The sequence below is a fragment of the Gopherus flavomarginatus genome, chromosome 24 (assembly GCF_025201925.1).
Source record: "Gopherus flavomarginatus isolate rGopFla2 chromosome 24, rGopFla2.mat.asm, whole genome shotgun sequence".
In the NCBI taxonomy this organism is placed as follows: domain Eukaryota; kingdom Metazoa; phylum Chordata; order Testudines; family Testudinidae; genus Gopherus; species Gopherus flavomarginatus.
In genome coordinates this window covers 11554464-11581320 of record NC_066640.1, presented here as the reverse complement: position 1 = coordinate 11581320, position 26857 = coordinate 11554464, and the positions used below count along the sequence as shown (strand labels likewise).

Sequence of the window (26857 nt, the reverse complement as noted above, 5' to 3'; positions counted from 1 at the left end):
TCCCTCCCCCCTTAGAGAAACGGCAGCGATTCCCCTCTGGCTCACAGGCCCCTCTGCCCGGCGGCACTGATCCACCCACCCCAAGGGCAACGGCGTCAGACTTGGGGAGGGTAGAAACTCCCCCTGAGGGGCCCAGCAGCCTCTTTCCTTCCCTGTGCTCCCACCCCTCCAAAAGGGCTAAACTCAGGCGGACAGAGCCCCACCAAAGCTCTCCTCCCGAGTGCCTTCCTCAGGGGGAGAAAGTCGCCTCTCTCGCTGAAGCTGCTGCAGGGGAGTCAGGCCTTCAAAAGTGTGCACGCTAACCGCCTAGCTCCCCCACCCCCAGAGGATCAGGATGTCGGAGAACCAGCCCAATGCGAACAATCACCATCACCCCATGAACAACAACGGGGCTGGTGGGGCCGCCGGTGGAAACAATCGAGGGGTACGGAACCCCAACCTCAACCAGAACCCCCTGATTAATGTGCGCGATCGCCTCTTCCATGCCCTTTTCTTCAAGATGGCTGTAACCTATGCCCGCCTCTTCCCACCCTCGTTCCGCCGCATCTTCGAGTTCTTCGTCCTCCTCAAGGTGAGGGGGAGGTCTACGTATGTATAAAATGGATCGACTTTCTCCATCCACTCTTCACCCCTGAGTGCAGTTCAATCAAGTTGCTGCCAAACAATTCTTACCCTCAGGAAAGATTTGCTGCTACCCTAGGATCAGCCACCTAACTCCACCTATACTAGCCAGAGATACTTTCCCACTAGGCAGGTGTATTTTTCTATTCATTAGGAAGGGATGAACCCTTGGGATTGTTATAATACACTGCAGCTGGGAGCATGCCTCTGAGTCTTGAGCTTGGTCTACACTGGAGGGGAGGGGAGGAGTGTCAGTGTAAGATACATTGACTTCAGCTACCCTATTCCTGTAGCTGAAGTTGCATATCTTATTTTGACTTACCTCCTGTCCTCATGGTGCGGGATCGATAGCCACGGCTCCCCTGTCAACTCCGCTTCCGCCGCTCGCCCTGGTGGAGTTCAGGAGTCAAGGGAAGCACGTTCGGGGATTGATATATCGCTTCTAGACGAGATGCGATATATCGATCCCCAATAGATCGATCACTACCTGCTTATCCGGCAGGTAGTCTGGATGTACTCTTGGTAGACAGATGCGTTAGCTCTGCTCAAGCTAGGCAGAGTGGTGTCTGTTGCATCATAGGCCAGGGCATAGGCTAGCCACCCAAATACAAACCCGCCAAACCCTCTAGATCTGAACTCAAGTGGTTAGTCTCTGTGCTGCAGTGTCCACACTGCTATTTTTAGCATGCTAGCTAGAGTAACGTTAGTGTGCGTCTGTCTACCTGGGCTCAGAGGCTTGCTTTGAGCTGCAGTATAGGCGTACCCTTTAGGGTCCCTTTAATAAATTGAAAGGCTTGTTAGGGCATTTTCCTGTGTTCTGACATTCATAGAATCATGGCAGTTAGAAGTGGAGAAGTCCTGTAGATTCAGTCTGCTTTCCTGCTGATGCTGCATTGTCTCTTACAGTCTGTGCTTCTGTGCTTTGTTTTAATTTTTAATGACTCGACACAGTGGCTGCCAACATTCCCCAGGAGAGCTACTGGCTTAACTGTCACAGTCTAACCATGTATGAGGAAAAGGAATAACTCAACAAGTCTCAGACTAAATAGTCTCTCTCCCAAAATGCCTCCATATTTCTCTCTCTGGGCAAAAGCTTGAGTGAATAGATTATAAAATCTTATATCAGTTTGGGAGTCTTCCCTTGTGCTGCTGAAATTCTATTGTGTCCTCTTGTTAACAGTTCCCAGATTTAAACTTTTGACTTATTCTAACAAAGTGGTTTACTGAAGCCAGAGGGATGAGAAACAGTGTCTATCATTTTGTCAAAGTTAAATCTGGAAGGAATATTCCTGGATGTATACACATGATTTTTTTTTTCCCCCTCAGTATAACGCCCACTAGTAAAATTGGATAGTGCATCTCATTGAGCTCCACGGTACAGGATACAGATTTTTAGGGAGGCCTTTGGTCTGTGAAGACCTCTTAGCAATGGTGCACTGGATAGCCTCTGCTTGGTAGTGGGGTAATACATTTTTCATATCTAGGTCACTGGTTCTAGTCCATCCTAGATTGGTAGGCTAACACATACTGCCTTCTGATGCTTATGCGGCCAATGTGAAATGATTTGGAGTTTTCAGCCTGGTTTCTGGAAAGACAGTTGTGGATAGAAATAGGTGTTGTCCACGTTAGGGAAAAGGTGAGGGGAGATGAGTTTATCATGTGTTAGAAAACACTGCTTACCTGAGCCTGCTGCGTGTGAAAACTACAAACTACTTTGTCCTCTTGTCTGCATTTTTTGGTACCTTTATGCAACCACAGCTGGTATTGATTGGTCTCCCTTGTGGGTGGTCTCTGCAGGGAGGCCACAGTTTAAATAGGTCATAGAGGCTGAACTCCTTTCACTCTTCGAAGTTGCAGATCGGAAATGAGCACGTTAGTGAGATTTGGGTAGGGGTGTTCTGTTACTGTCTACGCTCATGTGTTTCACCAGTACTAATATTACATAATTTCACAAAAAGTGATTCGTTTCTAAGAGACAGCAGTGTACTTACATTATAGTAGCATTAGTCACTTAAAAAGAAGGAAACAAATAGTCAGGACAGTATTCTCAAGTATAAAACAATGCCTATTTCATCATGACAGAATGACCTTGATGTGCTAATAGTACATTTTCACTCAGCATCTTTAGTAGTTGTTCTTGGAAATGGCCAGGCTTTTTAACTCTTCCTTTTCTATAACTAACTGAATGCATGCTTAAAAACTTGAAATGGGATGGGACTACCATACTACACTGAATGAGTTGTAGTCAAGCTAATAGTGCCTGTTGCAGAGCTCTGGGTAGCTGAATTAGCCATGCATACTTGTGCAGAACAGCCTACTTTTACCTTAGGAATGAGTTTAAAAAGAAGACTTAAATTGTCAGGTAGAAAACAGGGACTCTGGGGGAAGTGGCATGCATAAGAGTGTTTTAACTAATTGACCAGATTTCAAGCAGATGTTCTTTTGAAGTAGGGACGTAGTGTGATGCTGGCTGTCTCTAGAGTGCTAAACAGTCTGGGCATAGATCTGAGGCATGATCCTGCCATGTACTGTGACGGGGTGAATTCTTGTACAGAGCCCTATTGCCTTAAGTGGGGCTCCTTCAGTTGTCGAGGTTTACATGCATGTATTGAGTTGCAGAACCAGTGTCTAGGTGAGCTTTGGTATGTATTAACTTCTGCCTTATCTATTGATCCCTCGTAGCTGAAGATGTCTTCGTACAGCTTCTTAATCAAATCTGCGGTGTAGCTGCCTAGCTTTGCCAGTCTGTTTACTCCTGCAGAGGAGGTCAAGGATAATGAGTAGCTAGAACTAGTTGTGTTACGCAATGATCAAGCACTTTAAGGAAGTTGAAGAACGAACAACCCCTAAAACTCAGCCCTAGTGCTGTATTCTAGATGCTCACCATTCTTGATGGAGAGCTGCACTTCAAGCTATTGAATGTATTTGTTAACATCACCCTGGATTGTTCCCCAAAATAAGGTGGTAAAAATCCATTAGTCTGTAGTGGTATCACTTTCTTCTGCTAAGTATCGGGGTAGCCGTGTTAGTCTGGATCCACAAAAATGGCAAGGAGTCCGATGGCACCTTAAGGACAGATTTATTTGGGCATCCACTTCTTCAGATGCACCTACAAAAGTGGGTTTTTTACCCACAAAAGCTTATGCCTAAATAAATCTGTCAGTCTTTAAGGTGCCTAGTTGTTTCTTGTTGATTAATACTGAGATTAGTCCCCTTGAATGAAAAGTGAAACCCTCTGTAGTTTTCAATATAATGTAGATCACTGAAAAGTACCCTATTGAGAAAGGGTAGTTTAGTATTACTAATCTACAGTGAACATGCGGGGAATAAGAGGAATTTTAGACTGGAGAACTTCTTGCGTCTGTGCTGCATAATGGGGTGTTCAAAGTACATGGCATTCATGTTAGGACCATGGATGATTTTAGGATCTAGCTAGGGATACTGTCTGTAAAATCAAGAGCTGAGATTTTCTGATGCTAGCTGTCTAAGGTGTTTGGAGGTGAAAGATTCTGCCTGGGAATCATGGAGGGCAGGAGCTGTGTTTTCTGTTAAGTTGAAAATCTGATTACTGAAGGTTGTAGAATATCCAGGGAGATTGCTCAGTGCGCTCACTTGCATGTCAGCCCCAAGAACGCTGCTTCGATTAATTTTCAATCATTTTATTGCCACATTATGATGTCGAAGCTCATGCAGAATGTTTTGGTTCTGAATATAGGGCTGGTGACATGGTGGTAGCAGGGTTTAATGCTATTGCTCTCCTTTTCTGATTTGGTGAGAGGTTGCGTGTCTTGAGGCTATTTGTGCCTCTTATGCCTCATAAAGTTATGCAGTTTTTCATGTGCTTTAATGGGAAGTATTTGTTATTCCTAATAGTTTGAGGAAGTATTTTGTATGGTGAAGAGAAAATTCTGTTTCAGTTTCTCCTCCATCAAAATGATGAGCTAGGCCTTTTTTGTGAAATAAAACATCCGTTTCAGCAAACAAGATACGCTAACTATTAAGTCATTCCAGTTATCATGATCCTACTTCAATCCATATGTGATTTTAACAGCTATCTAGTACAGACAGAAACCAAAGCATTATACCAGCGTATTTTGTTCTGTGCTTTCCAGCAGGACACCCATTGTGCTTCACACCAATGTTGGTGTCTGAGGTCTGAGCACAAATTGAAAGGTTTGAGCAGGTCTTGTGGCTGAGTGAAGTTGTGTGCGCTTTCTTTGATGTGTTTTTCCTCTCACTATTAGTTATCTTTACACCCAAAGGCCCCAGTTGGGATTGGGTCCCCATCATGGTGGGTAGAGACAACCTCTGTTCTGGAGAGTTCAGTCTTATTCTTGATTTAGTAATGTCTCTTTCCAGTCTGATGCTAGTACCTACCTGATTGAACAGAGACTGGGGCCTGGTCTGCACTTAAAATTTAGGTTGGCATACTACTTGTGTAAAATCCACACCCCTGTATGACATAGCTATGGTGATTTAACTTTCAGTATAAACATAGCTAAGTCAGTGAAAGATGCTTCTGTTTACCTATCTCCTGTCACTCGGGGAGGTGGCGTTTCTACACTTAACTGAAAAAACCCTGACATAGTGTAGATACAGCCTACACCGACGGGGTTATGCTAGCATAGTTAAGGCTTTGTGATTATGCTGGTATGGTCCCTGCAGCGCAGTTGTAGCTTGCATGTAGGCATCTCTTGACTCTTTCTAACATTTCCTACCTGAGCTCAAGTTGCTTTTCCTGTTTGGTCAGTTAACCTAGTAACAAATCAAAGGAATGCTTGTTTGAAGTGAACTTTGCCAGCCTAGATCTCGGGTTACTAAAGACAATATATTGGCTTTCTAAAATAGAGAGAATTCAGTGGAAAGAAAACTGCAAATGATTTGGAAATACTCTCTAAAGCTGAAGCTGTACCATTTGTCATCTCACTTAGCAGATCTTGTATAAATGAAACCAATAGGTTCATCCTCCTTTAAAGATCATTAAGGCCCTGTCTATGCTGAGATCTGCAACCATGCCCTAACTACTCAAGAAGCCCACTTGTTTTAAACATGACTCTCTAGAAAGGTTTGGAGGGTGTGGTAGAATCTCTCCGTGAACAAAACTAAAGGGACCCCTACCTTTCCCCTTAATTTTGGTTTCCTTCCTACAGTGGACATGTAGGATTAGAGAGACTGTCTTTCATTATCCATGCAGTGAATTCTCCCAGTAGCTAGCAGCCTAGGTGAATGAAGTTCAGGAAGAATCTGGTTAAGCTAGAGAAGATAAGACCTGCCTTTTCATGTAGGTCTTATATGGGACTAAAAAACCTCTGCCTGAAAACCCAGCATGCAGTCCTCGTGACGCCATTGCTGTTGGCAAAGGCTGAAATGATGTCCTGTGACACGTTTGCTAACACTATCACTCATGTTATAGAACGGGGTAGGCAACCTATGGCATGCGTGCCGAAGGCGGCACATGAGCTGATTTTCAGTGTCACTCACTCTGCCCAGGTCCTGGCCACCAGTCGGGGGGGAGGGGGGGGGGCTCTGCATTTTAATTTAATTTCAAATGAAGCTGCTTAAACATTTTTAAAAGCTTATTTACTTTACATACAACAATAGTTTAGTTATATATTATAGACTTATAGAAAGAGACCTTCGAAAAACGTTAAAATGTATTACTGGCATGCAGAACTTTAAATTAGAGTGAATAAATGAAAACTCGGCACACCACTTCTGAAAGGTTGCCTACCCCTGTTATAGAACAGTTTCTGGTTATTTTTAAAATTAACATTTTACAATTTCAAGTTTTATATAAACCAGTGCATAGATACAGATATACTTGTTTTGTCTGGCCAACAGTCAAAATAATTCTTATGAAACATACTTTCCTACCTAATGCCAACCGTAAGGGTTTTATTTAAAAACAGAGATGGGCAAGAAACAATATTCAGGTTCAGAAACCTCAAGGCAATTGTAAAAACATCAGAAATGACATTCATAATTCAGTTAAATATACATATTTTGTGTGTCTATATATATACACACACACACACACACAAAACTTCATCATACAATCATTGCACTTAAATGGCAAAAAAAGAAACATTCTCTACTAGATATAATGTTCCATGATCCAATAACTAGCTGCTCATGAGTGAAATGTCTTCCTAACTCTGAGAGAGTCAGGGTGGGTGAGGTTAATATCTTCTATTGTACCAACTTAGGTTGGTGAAAGAGACATGCTTTCGAGTTCCACAGAGCTCTTCCTTAGGTCATATCCTCGGACCAGCACAGCTACAACTCTGCAAACAACAGTGAAGGATTCATAACTCTGGGCTGTTGGTGATTAGCTTATATCCTATTAAAATAAGGGTTGAGGTACCTTATATGTTTTTGCTCTAACTAGTGCCATATGTGAGAGAGCCTCTAACCAGTGTAACTGCAGATCTGTTTCTTATCCATATAAATATCTATTCTTTTGGTGGTCTCACTGTGCTTTTTGCCTCAATATTTTGAATTTTTACAGAAAGTTGCTTAAATCCTCCATTTCCCCCCCACTCCCCTATTTAGCCCTCTAGGGTCATAGGAAGGAGTCTTCTGGTCCCCCTTGTTAATGGCTTGTAAGAGTGTATCAGTACCTAGCCCCAAGACCACTCCTTGTTTCCTCCCAATGGTTTGAGTTGCAGTTAGAATAGTGGGAGAACTTTCCTGGAAGGTGGGGGTGGGGGTGTATGTTTAGTGCCTCTTCTGGATACCTCCTCTCCCTGTCTTTGCATCAGCTGTAGAAGCATAATCCAAGTGAATCTGTCAGTCTCTCCTCAGTTGGCCTGTGTTTTGGAGCTGTAGGGACCTTAAAAATGGAACAAACAACAAAAATATGACCATCAGATGATGTTTACAAAGAAATAGTAAAGGCTTCTAGCTGCAGGCTTCCTCCTCAGCCCTTGTTGGTTTGAAATGCCTGACTTCCCCACCTGGTAACTAATCCTTCCCACAGATCTTAGCGCTCTTTTTCAAATCCTGCTTCCTTCACCTCTGGTGATGTCAGGTGGCGGGGGCAGTGGTAGGAACTGCAGCAGCTGGGGCTGTGGGAAGCCAGATTAAAATAAAAAGCTCTTTAAGCTGGCACTTTTCCTGTAATGAATACAACACCACACACCTTTCATGTTCAAGGAATGTCCCCAATTGGAGCATGTTTTTTTGGTGCAGTAGCTCTTTTGTGTTACCTGCTTTAATTTGGTACCAGCTCCCTGTTGATGGTCTCAGTGGCACCAAAATACAGTCTAAAGGGGTTGGATGCCTTTTTTTGATGCCTTTTTTTGATTTTTTTACTTTCACAGAGGAAGTGCCCAGGGAATAGACTCAGCATTGTTTGCCTCATGCCCTCCCTGGAGAAGGTGATCCCATGATGCAGAATTGCTGTTTAATATTGGGAAGGAACAAGGAACAGCCTTGTGGCTGGGTATAGATGCGTTAATAGATATTTTAAAGCTGGATCAGAAATTAGATCTCATGGTTTCAGAGAAACGCTTGGAAATATATACTGATTTGCACCTTACAGGCTCAAAGCCCAGAAGGCAAATAAGAACCCAGTGTATATTGTAACATCATGACTTTGGGGCAGGTCTGACTCATTATTTTTGAGTACCTTTTGCCTTGGCAATAATGGGTACTGTCTGATCTAGACATCAAATAATCCAGATACTTCTACTGTTGAGGCTTTTTTAGCTCCCTTACGATAAAAGCACACAGCTGAACAGCAAGCTAAGGAATAAACCACATTTAAACATCAGCCAAGCACCAGAGATAGTGTATCCCAGGAAGCCTGAATGCAAACTTTAAGCACATCCTGCATATGTAAGATACAGTAGGGGAGTTCTACCAAGCCAGAAATCAGGCAGGCTAGTTGTATCTGGGAAGGTTTGTGTAGTGTGATAGCTATACTTGGTTCACAGTCATGTTCTTACAGGATTTGATTAATCCTTTGATACCATCCTCATTCCTTTCATTACGTTGTGTGGGGTAATGAAAATGTGCAGCGTTTAGCACTCATCAAAGATGGTTTCTTAGTGAAACATATACCTGTAGCCCAATATGTTCCCCCTGGTAAAATCTGGGACTTTGCTGTTAATGGATCATTATTAGATTAAAAATTGTAATTTAAAAAAATGTCCTTGTCTGCTGTAGTCAAAGCCCTGGTTTATTAAGGTCAAAAGTGTCTTTAAAAAAATTTAGCTTATTTTTCACTGTTTGGTATTTTGTTTTGAGCTCCATTCGATATGGGGCATGAAAATGGGCTGGTCAATTTCACTATTTAGTTTTCTTTCACTAGCACAATTCTGCAGTGTTTTCTACAGGTAGAAAGGAAATGGTTTTACATTCAAACTCTCTCCTTGGAAACTTAAAAAAAAATAAAATCACAAGAGGTAACAGGAAAGTTTAAAGAAAGTCTTTGAAATAAGACCTAAAACTATCTGACTCTGTCCCTTTAAAACATTTCCAGTGACTGTCTCATGACTTGTGATATCTCCTGAGCAAAGGTTGCATGTTGGCACCAACCTGAGCAAGGACCTTGTCAATATTAAACTGAATTCTAGAGGCTTGGGAATAAATACATGAGAATTAATTACTAGAGTTACACTTCCTGGAACATTCTGGCCCAGTGGATTCATACAGTCTGTTCTCTCCGCTGGAAACCAGTTTCTGGGTCAGACTGGAAAGTCTAGTAAGGGATGGCTTGTTTGCCAACAAAGAAGCATTTGAAAATAGCACAAGAGAGTGGGGTGAGGAGAGCCAAAGGTAAATGGGTGGTGTGCATTTTTTGGAAGATAGGTTACTTTTGGGGAAAACCAGGAAGTTAAACTTTGTGCTTCCCAGAGGTATCCAGGGCAGTTTTTCTCTTCAACGGACCTCTGCTGCCATATTAGATGGCTACTACAACCCACTATCTGGTAACTATTATTGCCAACTCAGTTGCCAGTAACTGATATTGTGCCTCCTATTCAGAAAAGATGGGTGCCTGATTATCTACTTCCCTGCCCCTTTGTGCAAGCATTTACACCAGTGCAAAATGAATGTAAAATGCTACTATTTTGGGTCAGAATCTGGCCCTGGTTTTAACATTTTAGATCCCTGCAGCATGTGAACAAACCCAAACAATATACATACAAGGCTGCTGAAATACAGCTGCTTCTGGGGTGGCAGCCACTCAGCATACATCACATTGTGCAACAAGTGTGTGAATGGGGAAACTTTGGTCAATGACACCAGGGCCAATTTCTACTCCTGTGAAAGGTATAATGAAGCCTCTTGAATATCCACCCACAGCAGACAGGCCTCAGCTTTACAAGGTGTGATAAGAGGCTGATGCAGGTTCATGGCACAATACTCCCTGGATCTGCCTTGCTCAGCTGAAGAGGTGAACTGGTTCCAGGAACTTTAGCTGTTAATATTTTGATGCTTAGACTGTCAAGACTGGGATGCTTCAAAGATCTAGGCTATTTCTATGTCTGTTGGCCCAGACACATCCAGGTATCTTACTGGTTAGCAAGAAACCTCTATAAAGCATGTGAGTTTGTAAAAGAAGCAGATTTAGAAGGAGCCAGCCAGTACTCATGATCTCTTCCTTGTTTCCTGCTGTTTCAGGCTCTGTTTGTGTTGTTCATCCTGGCTTACATTCACATCGCCTTCTCCCGTTCACCCATTAACTGCCTGGAGCACGTGCGGGACAAGTGGCCGCGCGATGGAATCCTGCGGGTGGAAATACAACGCAACTCCAGCCGAGCCCCCATCTTCCTGCAGTTCTGTGAGGTGGAGAAATTCCCGGGAATGGTGATTGAGTCTATGCATGAGGAGGAGGAGGAGGAAGAGGAGGAAATGACTGTGGAGATGTTTGAAAACAGCTCTGTCAAGGTAAAGGTTTAGCCATTTGCTGCCTGTGCTCCCTTGTTTCCATGCTCCCTGCAAGAACTTTATTTAACTGGCACCAAGCCAATCTGTATTCCTATGCCCCACCCTTAAATTTAAAAAGAACCTCTGACGTCTCCAAATGCCACCTCAAGCAGAAACTTGTGTGGCTATTGTGGCCTTGGGACATACAGTGGAGGCCAGTAAATTCCATCTCCGTTGACCCAGTGGGAGATGGGATTTCTAGAGCTGAAGGCCCATTGTGGAAAATGCCCCGCGCCAGCCAGCCCTTTCCCATTTGTTGCATCACTTCTTTTGCAAGCACTGAAAAGTGCATTTGAAAATGGTGGGCAGGAGGGAGTTTGTTCAGAAGCAGACAGTGCATGAAGTGCCGTTAGGCATTCCTGGGGCTGTGCTATTGCATAGCTTGACTCAGATGCACAGGTGTTTGGAATTTTCCTGAGCAGGGGCAATAACACTTTCTGCTTCTCCTTGGATCCCCCCTCACCATGGAGTGATGTGTGCATCTGTTTGCGATAATTGCTGTCCTCTTCCAGCACATCGTGTGTGTGTGAGGGTAATGTGATCTTCCCAAACTCAGACCAGTAAAGCCTTTATCCCATGTCATCATGTATTCCCCCTGTGTCATATATTACAGCAAAACTATTTTTAGGTATGTTTTAGAGGTTTTTAAATCACTGCATTGGGATTATTTCTTGTATCTCCCTCCTGTCTGTAAAGCCTGGTAATGTTAAATGCCATGAGTATAGGGTCCAGAAGGGAAAAGAAATGACAAACAAATGGAAAATATCACCTCCAAAGTAGCCTTTCTGTACCTAAAAATGCCTCTGCTTTAAAGTCTGAAACCATGGTCCCTGTCAGAGCTAGAGAGGAGTGCTGAGTCCCATGGGAAATCTTGTAACTGGGCCATGGGTCTTTGGGCCCTTTAAACCAGAGAGCTATGTACAGGTCATACGCCCGTTTCTAGTCATGTGTCCAAGGGGAACTTGCATTCTCAGGCAGGGGACCAGAGAGGAGATACTCAGGGTCAGGGGAAGGGCTCTCTGCAGCTGTGTGGTAGAAGTCCCGAGAGGAAAACACCTTCAGGAGCTGGTTGTGGAGAAATCTCAACAGGGAGGCTTGTGAAAGGCCTGGAAGAAAAGAACTGTAGGGCAATGAGACAGGTTTGGTTGGTGGCAACTTGCTCTGAATCTTTGTTAATAAAGAGAGCCCTGTGAAGAGAACTGGAGCTGTGCCTTTGTTTGCAACGTGACTTCCCCTTCCCCAGCTGATGGGTCAGCTCGCCAGCTTGCGCGTCCCCTTTCCAGTGATAGAAAGCTCTGTTTTTTTTAATCTGCTGGGCTACAACACACCAGACTGAAAAGCTGTGATATTTTTAGGCACAGAAAAGCTGCTGTTAGCCCTGGACTGAATCTTAGCCTTTCCAGGCTAGGGCTAGCTTTAGAGGGGGAAATCAACACACAAAGGGATGGGAGAGAAATATTCCCTTTGGTGGGTTCAGATAAAAATATGGAAGCTGTTTGAAGCTCCAAAGGGATTTGGAGTGTTAGAATAAAACTTGGGGTGGTAGATTATGGTGACGCAGCCATAGATATATAGATAAATTCAATGTACCTGTGCAGTTCATGGCATTTCTCCAATTTAGCAGTTGGCTATCACCTCCACATAGCTGCTCACGTACATGAATGCTAGTAACTAAATACAGGCTCTGTAACTTCACTCCCCTTACCCTCCTGGCTTTTAAAATCTTTAATCTGTGGGGCCCTTCACTCTGGGATCTCCTAGTCCGCTGTTCTGGTTTACTGGTGCAGCCACCTCAGGTTCAAAAATGTGATAAGCAATGATTTTGTGCTGCCCTATCAACAGTTTGTTTGTCTGCGATCGAGCAGGCTGTCAACATTATGCAGCTCGTTCTGTCCTTGAAGTCTACTGGGACTCTGTCACGTGTAAGAGGGTAATTACCCTGAACACACCAGGCTGGCGTAGTCCCACAAGAACCCTACGTCCAGCTCCAAACGGGACGCATTTCTCCCCATGCTTCCACCATTTCTTGTCAGTCCAAAGCTCTATTTGTTTTAAGGTGTGACTATAAATGCTTGCAAAGGTTGGGTTTTGTGTCTCTTTCCTCCTCATGTTTCAGTGTTTGACTTGTTAACTGGATGGGGTAGGGTCTTGGAAGCCCAGAATCGAAATAAGCACTAATGCTACTTTCATTCCAATGGTTTTTCAACAGTTTGAGCTGGACATTGAGCCCAAGGTGTTTCTCAAGCCACCCCGGGCAAGCAGCACTGAGGCACTGACCCAGGTGACCCAGAACGAAAGCCAGGAGTTCTCGTTTAGCGAGGCGACCACTAAAGGTATGCAGCCTCTGAGTGAGACTGTGTCCGAGTTTGAGATGCTAGCCAGAGCAGGTAAAGACAACTTACACTGGTATCCATGTTCCCTCCTGCCCTTTCACCTGTATATCCTCCCTTTCACTCCTCTTGGCTTCTCGAGGCACTTGCATAACAACCTTCAGTGTTTTCCAGATGTCCCCCTTGCCTTCGAATGATGTGAAATTGACAGATACTGACTTTGGTTCTGCAGAACTTTGCTCTTTGGCTGGAGGGCTAGGGAGGGAGCAGGCTTGTGCTGTGAAGTCTGCTGAAATCTCTCTTGTTGCCAGTAATATCTGGATTGTTACGCTGATCCTCCAGCTGTGGCAGGCCACACTGATAAAGCATCACAAGAGGGTTATACTAGAACAAACTGTTTGGTCTGGTATCATGTCTTTGACAGTGGCCAATGCCAGATAGGCCAAAAGAAGATGAACCAAACTCTGCTTCACCTTTTCCCTCATAATTCACCTTAGCAACTGTTGACTTTTTATCCTCTAGGGGAGTGCAAGAAAGTCCCAAGGGAGGAGGTGTGGTGGTGGAATCAGTAAATCTAATTTATAATTCATATTCTTAATAGTACTAGTAGGGATTTTCTGATCCTTTGTCCAGGAATAGCTAACTGCTCCTGAAAGCATTTGTACTGATTCACTGATCTTAACCCTGGCAGACTGCAAGAGATGGAGACGCTAGAATCACATCATTCAGAATACCATCTTGCTTTTATCTTCCCTACTTCAATTGCAATGTGATTTTATCAGCTAATATTGTACACCTTTTAGAAAGAAACCATGGGTGGTTATCCCTTAAACTGCGATTCAAGGCATATCCATGGTATAATGCTTTGGTTTCTGTCTGTACTAGATAGCTGTTAAAATCACGTATGGGTTGAAGTAGGATCATGATAACTGGAATGACTTAATAGTTAGCGTATCTTGTTTGCTGAAACGGATGTTTTATTGCACTGGAAAACTGAGATTCTTTGCTTTCCAGCAGTCTAAACCGTTCCTAAACACCGATTTGTCCTCTACCAGAAATCCGTTCTGTTCCAGGTCCCAGGCCTCCCCTGGGCCCAGCCTCACTCTTGATAGGAAACCTTCACAACTCTTAACAATCAGCTCTTGAAAACCTTGCTGTCTTATCTGTGGAAAGCAATTCTCTAAGCAGACTTGTTTCTAAATGGGATAGCTTTCAAAGCTTTTCCTTAAGGCACTAGTGACCCTGGAGTGGGTAATGCTCATCTGTCACTTATGACAGAATGTGAATAAAAACAGGATCTTTGGGTTTTTTTAAGAGTTTGCTCCTTGTCTGTAGCTGAAGTTATAAGCTGGTTGCTTTGGAAACTGAAGTCATAGAGTATATTGTGACTTTGTCTTTCTGTAGTATGTTCAATTCATTGCCCTTAAAGCCCTTGCCAGAAATAATCAGATCCAGCCTCACAGCCCCTCTGCGAGATGGGTGGTATTATCCTGCCTTCACAGATAGGGTAACAGAGGCCCAGAAGTGAAGGTCACAAAGCCAAGTCAGCAAAAAGAACGAGGAGTACTTGTGGCACCTTAACATGGCTACCACTCTGAAACCAAAGCCAAGTCAGTGGCAGAACTGGGATTACCATTTGAGAAATGGTTCCTCTTGGATGGGGAATGGAATGAGGGGCAGAAGCATGGTTCAGCACAGGTCCAACAAATGTCCCGTGTCTGGGGGCCAGAGTGGGGAAGGAGAAAGACAGGACATGTTCTCATTAGGGCCTATAACATCCTCTCAAGTCCATTATATGTGGTGTATAGTTTCCTGATTCCCTTTGCTGTGCCTTCTTGGTTTATTGTGCTCTGCTTCAGAGGAGGATTCAAATCTGTGGTCTTCAGAGACAGTGAGCTGGAGTTCTTCTATCTGCTTTACCATCTGTGGCTGAAGCCTGATTACTGAAGGTTTTGTTAAATTGGCCCCTACGTTAGGGATTGAGAATGGGATTGGGAGAGTCTCATGATCCGAATCGTAGTGACCTGCCGCTGTTACCATTTGATGACCTGTGTGAAATGAGTTGATGGGGAGATAGTCACTTTCAAAAGACTCATACTAGCCCAACTGATGGGGCAGTTTGCATAGAGACCACTAGGCATGAAGACGTCTACCTCCAGGTTGGAGTTGCTGGTAGAATAAACCTTGTGCTGTTGCTGATCCTGCTTAGTTATCAAGGTAGCGGATGGGCTCCTTTTAAAAACCCCAGGCCTTGTAGGTAGGATTCCAGTAACCCAGGCCATAAACATGGCACCTTTCAATGCCCTAAGTCCAAAGTGAGTGGACAGTTCTTTAGTGATCCTCCTGCTGAAGTGGTTGAAGGGATTCCCCCAAAGCCAACTGCTGATATCTACCCAGTGCATCTCCTGGGGTGAACGGGGTTGGGAAATGCATCAAAGGGCTCACTCCTATCCATGTTAATGGGGTGGGATTACTGTGGGGGGGGGGGGGGAGAAGAGTGATGTGTAAAGTGCAACCAAAGCTTTAACATGACAAAAGGCCGCTTGTGCTTGTGTCTTGGCAAACCTGCTTTTCAGGAGGGGATAGGGTAAAGAGGAGTGTATCCACAGTAGTTTGCAAACCCTGCTGTTGAGTCTCCTTTGCCTTCCTCTCTTGCAGTGTGGCCGCAGGAAGAGTACATTGTGGAGTATTCTTTGGAGTATGGGTTTTTACGCCTGTCTCAGAGCACTCGTCAGCGTCTCAGCATCCCAGTCATGGTGGTGACACTAGGTAAGTAAGGGACATGACCAGGGCTCATGCATTAGTTGACAAGACTCTTCTAAAATGCCTGCATGTTATTTGCCAACACCCCAATTTTAGCCATGCCCCCACATACCTACCTTTGCTTCAATCGCACAGAAACCTTTTATAACAGTGGAGGGGGCCCTCGTTCAGAGAAGGACAGTCTTTACAGGCAGTGTCTTTCCAATACAATACCCAGGCATCCATTACAGAGTCCGAATCTAAGCAATCGGTTTCAATATCTGAGGCCTAGTGTTATTTTCTAGAGCAGTTGTCCCTCCCTGGAAGGAATCTCAAGAGACCAAACCTAAACACTGCCCAATTCGTATTGTTTTGTTGCTTTTCCTCCTTTGCTTTAAACTTTCCAGGCTAGAAACAAAATAGCCTGCAGCCCTCAGTGATTTAACACTTGTGATGCACAACATTGATACTTATTGTCAGGAGCGATTATCCCTATCAGAGCCAATGTTGAGCATGTCTCCTTAGCATTGGCATTTATCTCTAATCATCTTGGCATCCTGCATAGCCACAGGGACCATTAGCCTGTGACAGGGTTCTATTCCACTGATATTCTCTTAATTAACAAGTTTCCAAGGAATAAGTATAGCCTTACACCTTCTAGTGCCAAAAATCCTAATTAATCAGATGCCAAAATATGTGCAGCAATCAGATTAGATTCATTAGACATAAGTAGTGCAAGCAGTGGTATGTTCTGCTGTATTAAACAGTGATTACGGGGCAGATAACAAATGGGTCTCTGTTAAAGGTAGGTGGTGTTTTTATTTGGTCTGATCTTTCAAATTCCTACATAAGCACCCTACCTGCCTTACTAAAAATTGCTTGCATTTATATTCCACCTTTCATCTAGATGGATCCCCGCCGCATTGTGAGCTATTACATGTGTATATAAAACTCATTTGAATGTATGTAGCACTTTCATGTCACTATATTGACCTAATCACTGCAGCCACCTCTGTGGTGTAATGCTGAAACTTTTTTCCATCAGTGCCTGGAATTACCTGGAGATGCTGAGTCACTTTGATTCAACATTTTAAGATCCTTTTGCTTTAATTCTGAATCTCACTGCAAATAACTGTAACCATCCATCTCCCTGTCCTTACACTTCCTGATTGTTTTTGCCATGTGAAGAACTTCTGTCCATATTGGCCGTTCTCATCCCACTGCAAAAGCCAATGTTTCTACAGTACTATGCCTACTGTCCTGCTAAAAGGCTCAGACAGGGGAGCGCCATGCTTAGCTGGGGCAAGTGCGCCACTTCTGCTGGCTTAAGGAAGGAGAGTCTAAGCCTGGAAATCGAATTCTGTTTGCTCACATAGCACCACAGAGCATCTGATGGGTCTTGAGGTAAATAGTAACAGGTAGAGTTTCCTGCTCTGCAGTTTCACCTCTGATTGAACAGAGTGAATTTTCTTTACCTTTCATGCAGATCCCACCAGGGACCAGTGCTTTGGGGACCGATTTAGTCGCCTGCTGCTGGACGAGTTCCTGGGTTACGATGACATTCTAATGTCCAGTGTGAAAGCTTTAGCTGAAAACGAAGAGAACAAAGGTAAAGGCACCAGGAAACAATGTTGTGGTGGAATATTTAGAGAGGTGCATGGAGTCTGTGGGTGCATGAATGGTGTGCCCTGCCTGTTGACCATACCCTAGTACTGAGAACGGTTACCCGGCTCCATGGGGAGATGATCACCAGGCAAGTAAAATGAAATAAGCGTGAGGAGAGAGAGGATAATGGCCACAAGGAAGATTTTTCTCCTGCCCTATGCTGAATAAGAATGAAGGATGCACCAGTACGGGAAGCTCAGCCTATCATTTATTGTTTAATCAGACCAGGCTCCTCTCTTTCTCCAGGTTTCCTCCGCAACGTGGTGTCTGGGGAGCACTATCGCTTTGTCAGCATGTGGATGGCTAGGACTTCATATCTAGCAGCCTTTGTTATCATGGTCATATTTGTAAGTAAAACTGTTTCAGTGCTGCCTGGATTTCTGGACTAGGGCTTGCCAGATGCTATTTAAGACTTGATTTTGGTAACATTCGTATGTGCCCTACATCTGTATTAACACAAGAGGCCACTGCTACTTTTACTAAATAGACTTAAAATCTTTTGCAAATGCAGAATTGACCCAGATGAAACCAATAAGCAAAGGAGGCTGAGATATCATAGATGCCAAACCACTATGCATAGAGTTAGGGCAGTGATCCTCCTTCCTTTGATGCAAGACCATGTAAAACAATAATCTAATGGCTGGTGAGAGGAGGCGTTTAAATATCTCTCGCGTGAAGATTCATCAGTCTTCTGTGATCTTTCTCAGAGACAGATTGTAGCCTAGCTGGAGATGCACAGGACTGGGACAGAGCTGGAACTTTGGATTCTGGTCTCAACTCTGTTACAGATTTTTGCTTTGATTTTTGGGCATCACTTAACTTGTCAGAACTAGACTCCTGCTACAGCTAAACTACTTGCCTATCTCTTTCACAGGGACAGCATGTGGTTTAATTACCGTTTGTAACATGCCAAAGAAGCGCTACTTAAAACTAAGAGTGAAATGTGCTGTACAATCTTGGGCTTTGTTACGGTGCTTAGAAAAATCCCCACAAGCCATCAAATTCTTAGTTAACATAGATTCTAAGGTCAGAAGGGTCTGTTATTATCATCTAATCCAGGGGTCGGCAACTTTTCAGAAGTGGTGTGCCAAGTCTTCATTTATTCACTCTAATTTAAGGTTTCACGTGCCAGTCATACATTGTAATGTTTTTAGAACGTCTCTTTCTATAAGTCTGTAATATACAACAATAGTTTAGTTCTATGCAAAGTAAATAAGGTTTTAAAAATGTTTAAGAAGCTTCATTTAAAATTAAATTAAAATGCAGAGCCCCCAGACCGGTGGCCAGGCAGTGTGAGTGCCACTGAAAATCAGCTCGTGTGCCTCCTTCGGCATGTGTGCCATAGGTTGCCTACCCCGATCTAATCTGACCTCCTGCATAGCCCAGGCCAAAGATCCTCACAAGTACATGTCACAGTTTGCAGGTTAACTGTGCACCTCTGACCCCTCTGCGGTCTGCTCAAGGGCACCCCTTTACATCTCAAACCTCTAGCCATCACCTCTCTGTGATCAAAGTACTGCAACGCTCTTCCTCCAGACTGAAGATTTAGCCTTCAATTCCTTCTGCCCTTCAGTGTGCATAGCCCAGCAAATAAGATCGTAGCATAAATCAATAAAACGTGCTACACGCATGCTAGGTTTACTGTGTGTTTCCAGACCCTGGCATGTTTTCCAGTCCTTCGGATCCTTCCATCAGGGTTGTGCCCTCTTGGTTACAATCTCTTGTCAAGTATCAGAGGGGTAGCCATGTTAGTCTGGATCTGTAAAAGCGGCAAAGAGTTCTGTGGCACCTTATAGACTAACAGATATATTGGAGCATGAGCTTTCGGGGGTGAATACCCACTTTGTTGGATGCATGACTTGTCAGTTATTGGATCAAACAGAAATTCGGAGTAGTTCAGCTGAGCCTTTATACTAGAAGCCTTTCTTTGTCTCCTGGCCTCTGGAACCCAGTCTGAACCAGTATATGCAAAAATCCACAGGAGGTGGTTCCTCTTCGGAGTTGGACCTGTCCCAGGGTTTGCTGTAATGGCCCCACACTGATGATCGTTCTTGGAGTCGGTTTGGCAACCCTCTCCCGTGGAGCCAGGATATAATTGCTGGCTCACAGAAATACAGATAACATTAAGAACTTGGTACACTAGACTCAAAGATTTCACATGTGTCTGTAATATCTGTCTCAGTGCATCCCACGATGATGCATCGGCACAAACTCTATCATATTACAACCCTCTATGGGAAAACAAACTTCCCAGGGCAGTCCAGTTCTAACCCTGATCTGTTTTGCCTTTTCAGACTCTGTCAGTCTCGATGCTGTTGCGCTACTCTCATCATCAAATCTTTGTCTTCATTGGTAAGTGCTTCTGAATCTCACTCCTACAGACTGTTTCTTTTGGGATAATGCCATGCCCTAGTGAACACCCACCCCCTTTGGAGGTCAAGAAAAGAGCTTCGTGTCTTTTGTGGAGTTGAGCCTACTTGAGACAGTAGATTGTTTATCCCATCTGTCATCCTCAAGCTGGGAAAACATTTTCCAAAGGTTACTCAAAGCAGAAGCTGACATGGCAGGACTTGCCACCTGGAGTACGCTGCTTAGTGACCAAGGGATAGATTCTGTCCTAGTGTGAATGCAGCTCCATTGATTTCTAGACTCTTTTTTTTCCTGCTTACATCAGATCTGAATTTAGCCTAAATTCTCCAGACAAATATGCTCTTTAAGTTGCCCTTTGTGACCACTTCCCCTCTTATCTGAGGTTGGCTGAATGCAAATCCCATGTTTCAGGACATGGCCTAATGCCTCAGGGGTCAAAAAACCACTGTCCCAAAAGTGCAGCCCTGGTGCCTTCTGGGGGATTTCAGCTTCCGCTGAAGCAGTGGCTATAGGTCATTGCCAGGGCAGGATTTGTCAGAGCAGTTGCCTGCTCCGGTGTGGGCCTATGTGTTCTGTGAGCTGTAAGCAGTTAGCAGCCGTGCTGCCTCCTGTATGCACTCCTGCGTCTAGTTCTAAAGATGGTTTGTAGTGCGTTACTCTGCTCCATGCACTGCTGAGAGCCCTACATGGTTTGCTTTCCTTGCAGTGGACCTCTTACAGATGCTGGAGATGAACATGACCATTGCATTCCCTGCTGCTCCGTTACTCACGGTCATTTTGGCTCTAGTAGGTAAGAACGTGGATTTACTCCCTATGTAAAGGAAGGACACTGAGCAGGTCAGAAACAAACGTAGTGTAGCAAGTTGCTTCGGGGTGCGTTGAGCACAGAATCCCTCTCTTGTACCTTGCAGCACTGGGGGTTTATTGTTCTCACTCCCTGCGGAGATGTAATATGTCATGGAACTCAGTGTGACCTTGTTGTCAGGTGTTTTTGTCCTAGTCTCCAGTAGAAATATACCCATGCTTGGGTTAGGGCTGGTCAGGATTAGTGATTCTCAGAGCTGTGCATTGGGGGTGGAGGTAATCTACGTTTTGTGTGTGTGTGTGTGTGTGTGTGTGTACATTATGTATAGCTCTGATCTACTTCTCCGTCTCTCGCTTTCCTGACCTATGTCCTACACCTACAAAACTTCATTTAAAAACAATTATCCCTGTGCTGTGGCTAACGCTATAGGTGAAGATTCCAGTCAGCAAGGAAATCTTTGTGCTTTACCTCATTCCCTGTTAGAAACCAGCTCCATTGTGCCTGGTTGCATTTGTTCTGCAATCCAGCAAATACATCATAGCACCAGTTGCTACATAGTGTTTACCCTGGGTGCACCCTTGGTTCTGGAGAATGGCGAGCTGGGATTACCCATTGACCAGGCCCTACAGCTAGTTGACATGTCAGTGTTTTTTGTCCGGCAGGCATGGAGGCCATTATGTCAGAGTTCTTCAATGACACCACCACTGCGTTTTATATCATCCTCATTGTGTGGCTGGCGGACCAGTATGATGCCATCTGTTGCCACACCAATACTAGTAAGAGGCATTGGCTCAGGTAAGAGAGTTGCCCATTCTCCTTCCATCACCTAGCCGTGTGCTTCAGACCTATATTGCATGCCACTTTATTCTGCGATGCGAGGCTTCTTTAAAATTTTCATCCAGCGGTGCTACGTTGGCTTCCATATCGGATAGCCACTGTTTTCCCTTCTTGGCCCCCGATGTTCCTGCATCTGAAGCCCACATTCAGGAGGCAAGTTGGCTCTTTCCTGTGTAACTATTAGGAAGTCCTCCTTTTAAAACTGATTCAAACATTTGCCCACTTGTCCTGCTCTGTATTTAGATGAACACCAATGTCTGCTGAGAAAGTCAAGAGTACCCATTAGTCAAGGTCTCACAGCTGCTCAGTGGGAAATTCCCTCTCCAGGCTGGGGTGGGTGGGTTCTCTGTGGTTACGTCCTGTTCCTTATTGTCCCTTCTCTTTCCAGGTTCTTCTACTTGTACCACTTTGCCTTCTATGCATACCACTATCGATTTAATGGACAGTACAGCAGCCTGGCTCTGGTCACCTCATGGCTTTTCATCCAGGTAAGCAGTGGCCTTCTTTTGCTGTTCATTGGGTAGAAGAGCAGATTATTTGAGACAGATCTATGTCTTAGAGCTAATTCTCCGCATGGTCACTTCATTAACCTTATGAGGGAGCTGGATAGAAATCTAAGGCTTAAAATATCAAGTCAGAAACTGATCAGGCCACTTGAATGGCTATGCATGGGTGGACACAGACTAGAGTAAATTACCCCTGAGTCACTAACGCCACAATGTAGACTCTATAAAACCTGTTGCAAAGTTGGGTTTGAGCAGAAATTCTCACTTAACCAAGACATCTGTGCACTCTCTGGGAACATGATGGTAGAGGGTGGGTGAAACTGCCAAATCCCTTAAGATACAGGGCCTTGGACTTCTAGGTCATGGGCTCAAATCCATCTGTGGCCATTAGTGACTTAAAATTGGACCCATAAAATGACTGAGGGTTAATGGCAAGTGAGTTTTGGGCAGGGTAGAGGGTCTCGGTCAAATTCCCACTGGATAGCTGTCCAGATTACATAAGGCACCATCCTAAATGATCTCTTTGTGAGGGTTGTGACTCGGGGGCCAGGGACCGAATGGGCGTATGCAGAACTCCCCATGCAGGTGGTGCCTGTGGTGATGGTTGAATGGTATAGAGGATGCTTGCACTGCTGCTGCCTGATGTCCCTGCTCTGTGGCTAGAGGACTTGTCTCTGGCTGATGACCTGACACCTCACACCAGCTGTAAGTCTGCAGTCAGCTGTCCATAGAAACTCCAGATATTCCTGGCTGCTGCCTTTCTCCCCATGCCTCCTTAAGAGACTTGGATTCTGTGGTCCCCTGGTTGGTTGCAGGGCTTTTGTGGCCCCACTAAGCTGCTGGAGAGGCCTCTAGGTACCACAGTGGAAGGCAGAAAATCCTTCCCAAAATGTCTTAGGTTTGACTCTAAATCCTGAATATTTCTGGTTCCAGTATGAGTTGAGCAGCCTAGCCACTCCCCTGCTCTTGTGATTACAACAGTTAAGGGAACCAAGCCACAGGCTTTCTACAGGGCTGCAGCAAAAACCTCTCTGGCAGATCTTGGCCAACAAGTAACTCCTTTCCCTTTGTGTTCCCTAGCACTCCATGATCTATTTTTTCCATCATTATGAGCTGCCAGCCATCCTCCAGCAGATCAGAATCCAAGAGATGCTGCTGCAGAACCAGCAGGTGGGTCAAGGGACCCAAACAACGCTGCAGGACAACCTCAACAACAACACTACAGCCGCCCCCACCGACATGGGTGGCAGGCGGCCCCATCCGGCAGCTGGTCCCGCCACAGAAAGCAGCAGCCCCAGTTCTCTGGCTCCCAGCGAGGATCCCAGTGCTGTTGCCATTGCAGCTGCTACAGCCTCTTCTGTAGGGAGTGATCTGAACTGGGTAGCTGAAACAGCCGCCATCATTACGGAAGCCTCGTTTCTGTCTGACCTGAGCACTACCCTCTTGGAGCCAAACGTGGGGCACGAAGCCATGGCCAATGGGAGCCCACAGGATGCTGCTGTCGCTGCTGCTTCAAGCTTGGTAACCCGAATTCGAGTCAGCAGCGACCGCGTGGAGACTGCTATGGGCTCCATTACTATAGAGGTCTCTTCAACAGCAGTGGTTACTGCAACAGATGCGCCCCCTGGTGCAGAAGACATACCAGCTGCCCCTCTTGTCCCAGCACAGGGGGATGACGCATCCATCCCTAGTCCTTCCTTTCCTGAGCAGACTGCGGCTGCAGGGGAGTCACTGAGCCAAGCAGAACCTAGTGGAAAGGACTGTGTTGCAAACAGTAACCTGGCAGAGACCCCTCAGCCCCTCACGCAAGATACTGATCTGGTCAAGCATTCGGATAGTGCTTTTGGGGACCATGGGGAGACTGCCCCCTGCCCAACAGCAGTGGACGGTACAGCCAGCTCTGAAGCTCACTCAGAACCAGAGTCCAGTAGCCTGTCCTGAGCTTGGTCTCTCCTTGACCTCTGGCAGTCCAGAAGGAATCTAGATTTCTTATTTCTCCCCATGCCTCCCCCATAATTCCCTTTAGTGGAGGCGGAGCAGCTGGAGCGTGGTAAAGAGGCAATTCGTTTCTCCCCGGACAGTAGATGTGTATGTGTTAAAAGGACAGACTTGCCAGGAGCCATTAATACCCAGCATCCCTCTGCAACTAGACCTGCAGAGAGAGGTTCTTCACCGCATGCAAGGTGCTGGGCCCCACGTTTTTCTTAAGCCATTGGCAGACAACAGGGCTGCAGGATTGCGGCACTTGGGCTAATCAGTGTCACACTTCTGTGGTTCCTCCTTCTTCCTCTCCCGCCCCTCCTGCGTTGCTCTTACAAGGAAGGGCTTCAAGGTATACCGGCTGGATCAGCTGCTGGGGACTGAGTCGTCAGCCCTACTTGCCTTTGCAAGTGTGACCCAAATTGTACTAAACAATTTTTTTTGTTTTTAACCAAAAAAAAAAAAAAAACAAAAATCTTAATTTGATGAGTTGCATCTAATGTGGTGTATTCCTGGAAAGACAGGCGGAAAAGTTCATCAACTGAAATGGAAATGAACCTCAGGGGCTGTCAGAAATCACTTGCTGGAGCTAAGAGTCATTTCCTTTCATCAGGGGAGCTTCGGTGCATGCTGCTTGACATCTTCACCCTGACAGTTTGGTAGCGTCTAGCTGATTTGTCTGCAGCTGAATCTCCCTGTTCTCAGCTCTTCTTCCTCACCAGCCATATGGGCCTTGACTGTATAGGGGTTTTTGGCTACTTAGCAAAGGAGTAAAGTTGGCTGTTGCAAAGACAAATTCTATATATAGCTCTATCTATTTTTAGAAAGATGCAGAGGTTTTAAAGGGTGAGACACAAGTCTGTATTAATGGGGGGAGAAGATATGGGCGGCAGTTTCCTGGCGTTCCTGTCTTAGAACTGCAGTTTAACAGAATGTGTGTGGTGGGGGTGTTCAGGTCTCCTTTGGAGATCCCCAGAAGGCAGCAGAGGGCATCAGCGAGCTTGGCCTTCTGCTAGGGAAAGTGCATCTTAAGCCCTGTGCCCTTTTTCCAGACATCATTACAGTGGAGAAGCTGGGAAATAGGGCTTCGATTAGCTGTAGTTAAGCATCTTTCTGCTGCCCTCTCCCCCTGACCTCTTACCAGTGGCCACTCTATCCTGGGAGAGGTGAAAAATGAGGCCGTTTTCCTGTGCTAACAGATCACCAAGAGCCAGTCAGCACTGTCTGAGCAGACAGGTTCATACTGCTTCCCCGGCAGGTCGCAGGGGTTTGCTTGGAATCATCTAGGCTGATTATGGGACGGATCCCCATGGCTATCTTCCCTTTTCCATTCCCACTGTACCCCCGAAAGAAGAGCAGCTTTTCTTGCTGCCACATGGCCTCCGGCAGAGGCTCTCTGAATCCAGCACCTTAAATGCATAGCACATAGACTGGGTAAGCTCAAGCCAGGGCCTGTGGCCTGAAAACATTTAGTTAGAAACTGAACTATAGGTTCATAATTCATGGAAGAGCCTTCAGGGATGCATGTGTGTAGCCTGGTCACCACACAGCTCCACTCTTTGCTTTGGTGGCTTAGCTTGTCTTTTCAGTGCCTTGTCCCATGTGTGGGACACCTTCACATCCTAAGATTGGGCCCTTCCATGAGTTGAGAAATTCCCTTGGCACAGCACCGGAAGGGGAGACTGCAAGTAGAAAACCGTTACACGTGATGGTTCAGGAGAAAAGCAAAGGAGCCGAACACTGAAGCCAAGAAGAAATTCAGATAAACCCTCCCTCTCTTCCCTGGCAAAAAGGAAGCCTGGAGCACTGTTGTGCTGAGAGGAGAGGCAAAGCTAGCTGTGAGATTAGTGTCTCACCCTGGTAGACTCTAGTTTGCCTAAGGGCTATCCGGGTCTATACCTTTTTATTAACTAGTTGTAGTGGGTGACATCTGGTACCCAAGTTAGAGAGGCTGCATTAGAAACCAGTCTGTTATCGGCAGCAGAGTTTTCTAGTTCAGTCGGCCTGCTCTGGTATACCCATCCTGGGAGCTGCTTCCTTTTGGAGAAGGGTTTGTGGTAGGTGATGTCCGGTTCCCCCAGCAAGGCTCTGAGAGGGGAGATAAACTCAGGAAAAGGTAGCATATGTGGTGGAAAAGGGAAGTGCCATGGGGGAGGGTGGGGCTTAGCCCCCCTTGATTAGAGGGGTGCTGGGAGGCATATCTCCAGGGGGACAGAGACCAAGCTGTGGAATTGCTCTTGGGCTCCATTCTTGTCTACATGAGCTAAGCAGCCCTCAGCTGGGAGGGTAAGTGCAGCTGGTGTTTTCTTCCCATCTGATCAGTCCCAGGAATCAGGTCCTCTGGCATTTCTACTGCTTAGCACGTGGGGAAGGCGCTGTTGGGTCAGGAATTGGCGTGTGATCAAAGGCTTTGCCATGTCAGGGGCTGCCCAGCGCAAAGGGGTTTCCGACAGTATCTTCGCTTTCTGTTTCTCTGCCTTTCCTCCCCAGAAACCCTTTTTAGGGAGTACATGCTGCTGCTGGAGATGGAGAGCGCTGGCCAGGGCCCGATATGTTGGTGGCCCCCTCTCAATACACCCAACCTCCCCAGGAGCGAGATGGGGTCTAGCCAACATCTCTCCCCTCAATTATCTGATGCTGCTTCTAGGCAGGTCGTAAAGGTCACAGAGCACAAGGCAGCAGAAACAGCTGTAGGATTTGTGGGGTGGGGGAGGGAAATGAACCAAATCATTTGCTGAATGAAGGGTAGAGTTCATTCTATTTAATGTACAAAATGTGTTTGTATATATAATAAATATCTCTAATGGCTTCAGGGGTGCTGCTTCGCTATTGGTCGTGCTGGGGTCCTGGGCAGGCTGGACCTGGTCTTCAGTCCGGGCAGTATCGTGTACACTTAGCGCCTAGGTCTAAGACTGTCATAGGATCTGAGCCCCTCCCCACCCTGGAGGTGGGGCACTATTAGATTTCCCCCACCCCCAGCTTTACTCAAAAATACAGTTTTGTGATTAAATTCCCTGTAGCTCTGTCAACTTAAATTCTGCAATTTTGTGCCTTGGGAGAGGATCCTG

The 26857-nt window shown here is 45.4% G+C and overlaps 1 protein-coding gene across 2 annotated transcripts; it reads left to right on the top strand.

The window, feature by feature from the left end:
* Window positions 1-44: 44 nt before the first annotated feature.
* TMEM259 (transmembrane protein 259) lies at window positions 45-26606 on the top strand. Of its 2 annotated transcripts, none has more exons than XM_050933896.1 (11): window positions 45-571; window positions 10249-10515; window positions 12764-12887; window positions 15543-15653; window positions 17113-17235; window positions 17538-17638; window positions 19586-19643; window positions 20368-20451; window positions 21129-21261; window positions 21692-21791; window positions 22890-26606. In XM_050933896.1, exons 1-11 carry the CDS (start codon window positions 335-337, stop codon window positions 23748-23750), a joined length of 2199 nt encoding a protein of 732 aa, XP_050789853.1. In that variant the 5' UTR covers window positions 45-334; the 3' UTR covers window positions 23751-26606. The 2 variants fall into 2 exon arrangements, with proteins under 2 accessions (XP_050789853.1, XP_050789851.1); XM_050933894.1 differs by having other exon boundaries at window positions 12764-12941.
* Window positions 26607-26857: the final 251 nt, after the last annotated feature.

Coding starts and splice junctions, on each gene's coding strand:
- TMEM259 (XM_050933894.1), top strand. CDS start 335: ATGTCGGAGAACCAGCCCAATGCGAACAATCACCATCACCCCATGAAC. Junction 12,942..15,542: donor TGAGATGCTAGCCAGAGCAG/GTAAAGACAACT, acceptor CCTCTCTTGCAG/TGTGGCCGCAGGAAGAGTAC. Junction 20,452..21,128: donor GGTCATTTTGGCTCTAGTAG/GTAAGAACGTGG, acceptor TTTGTCCGGCAG/GCATGGAGGCCATTATGTCA.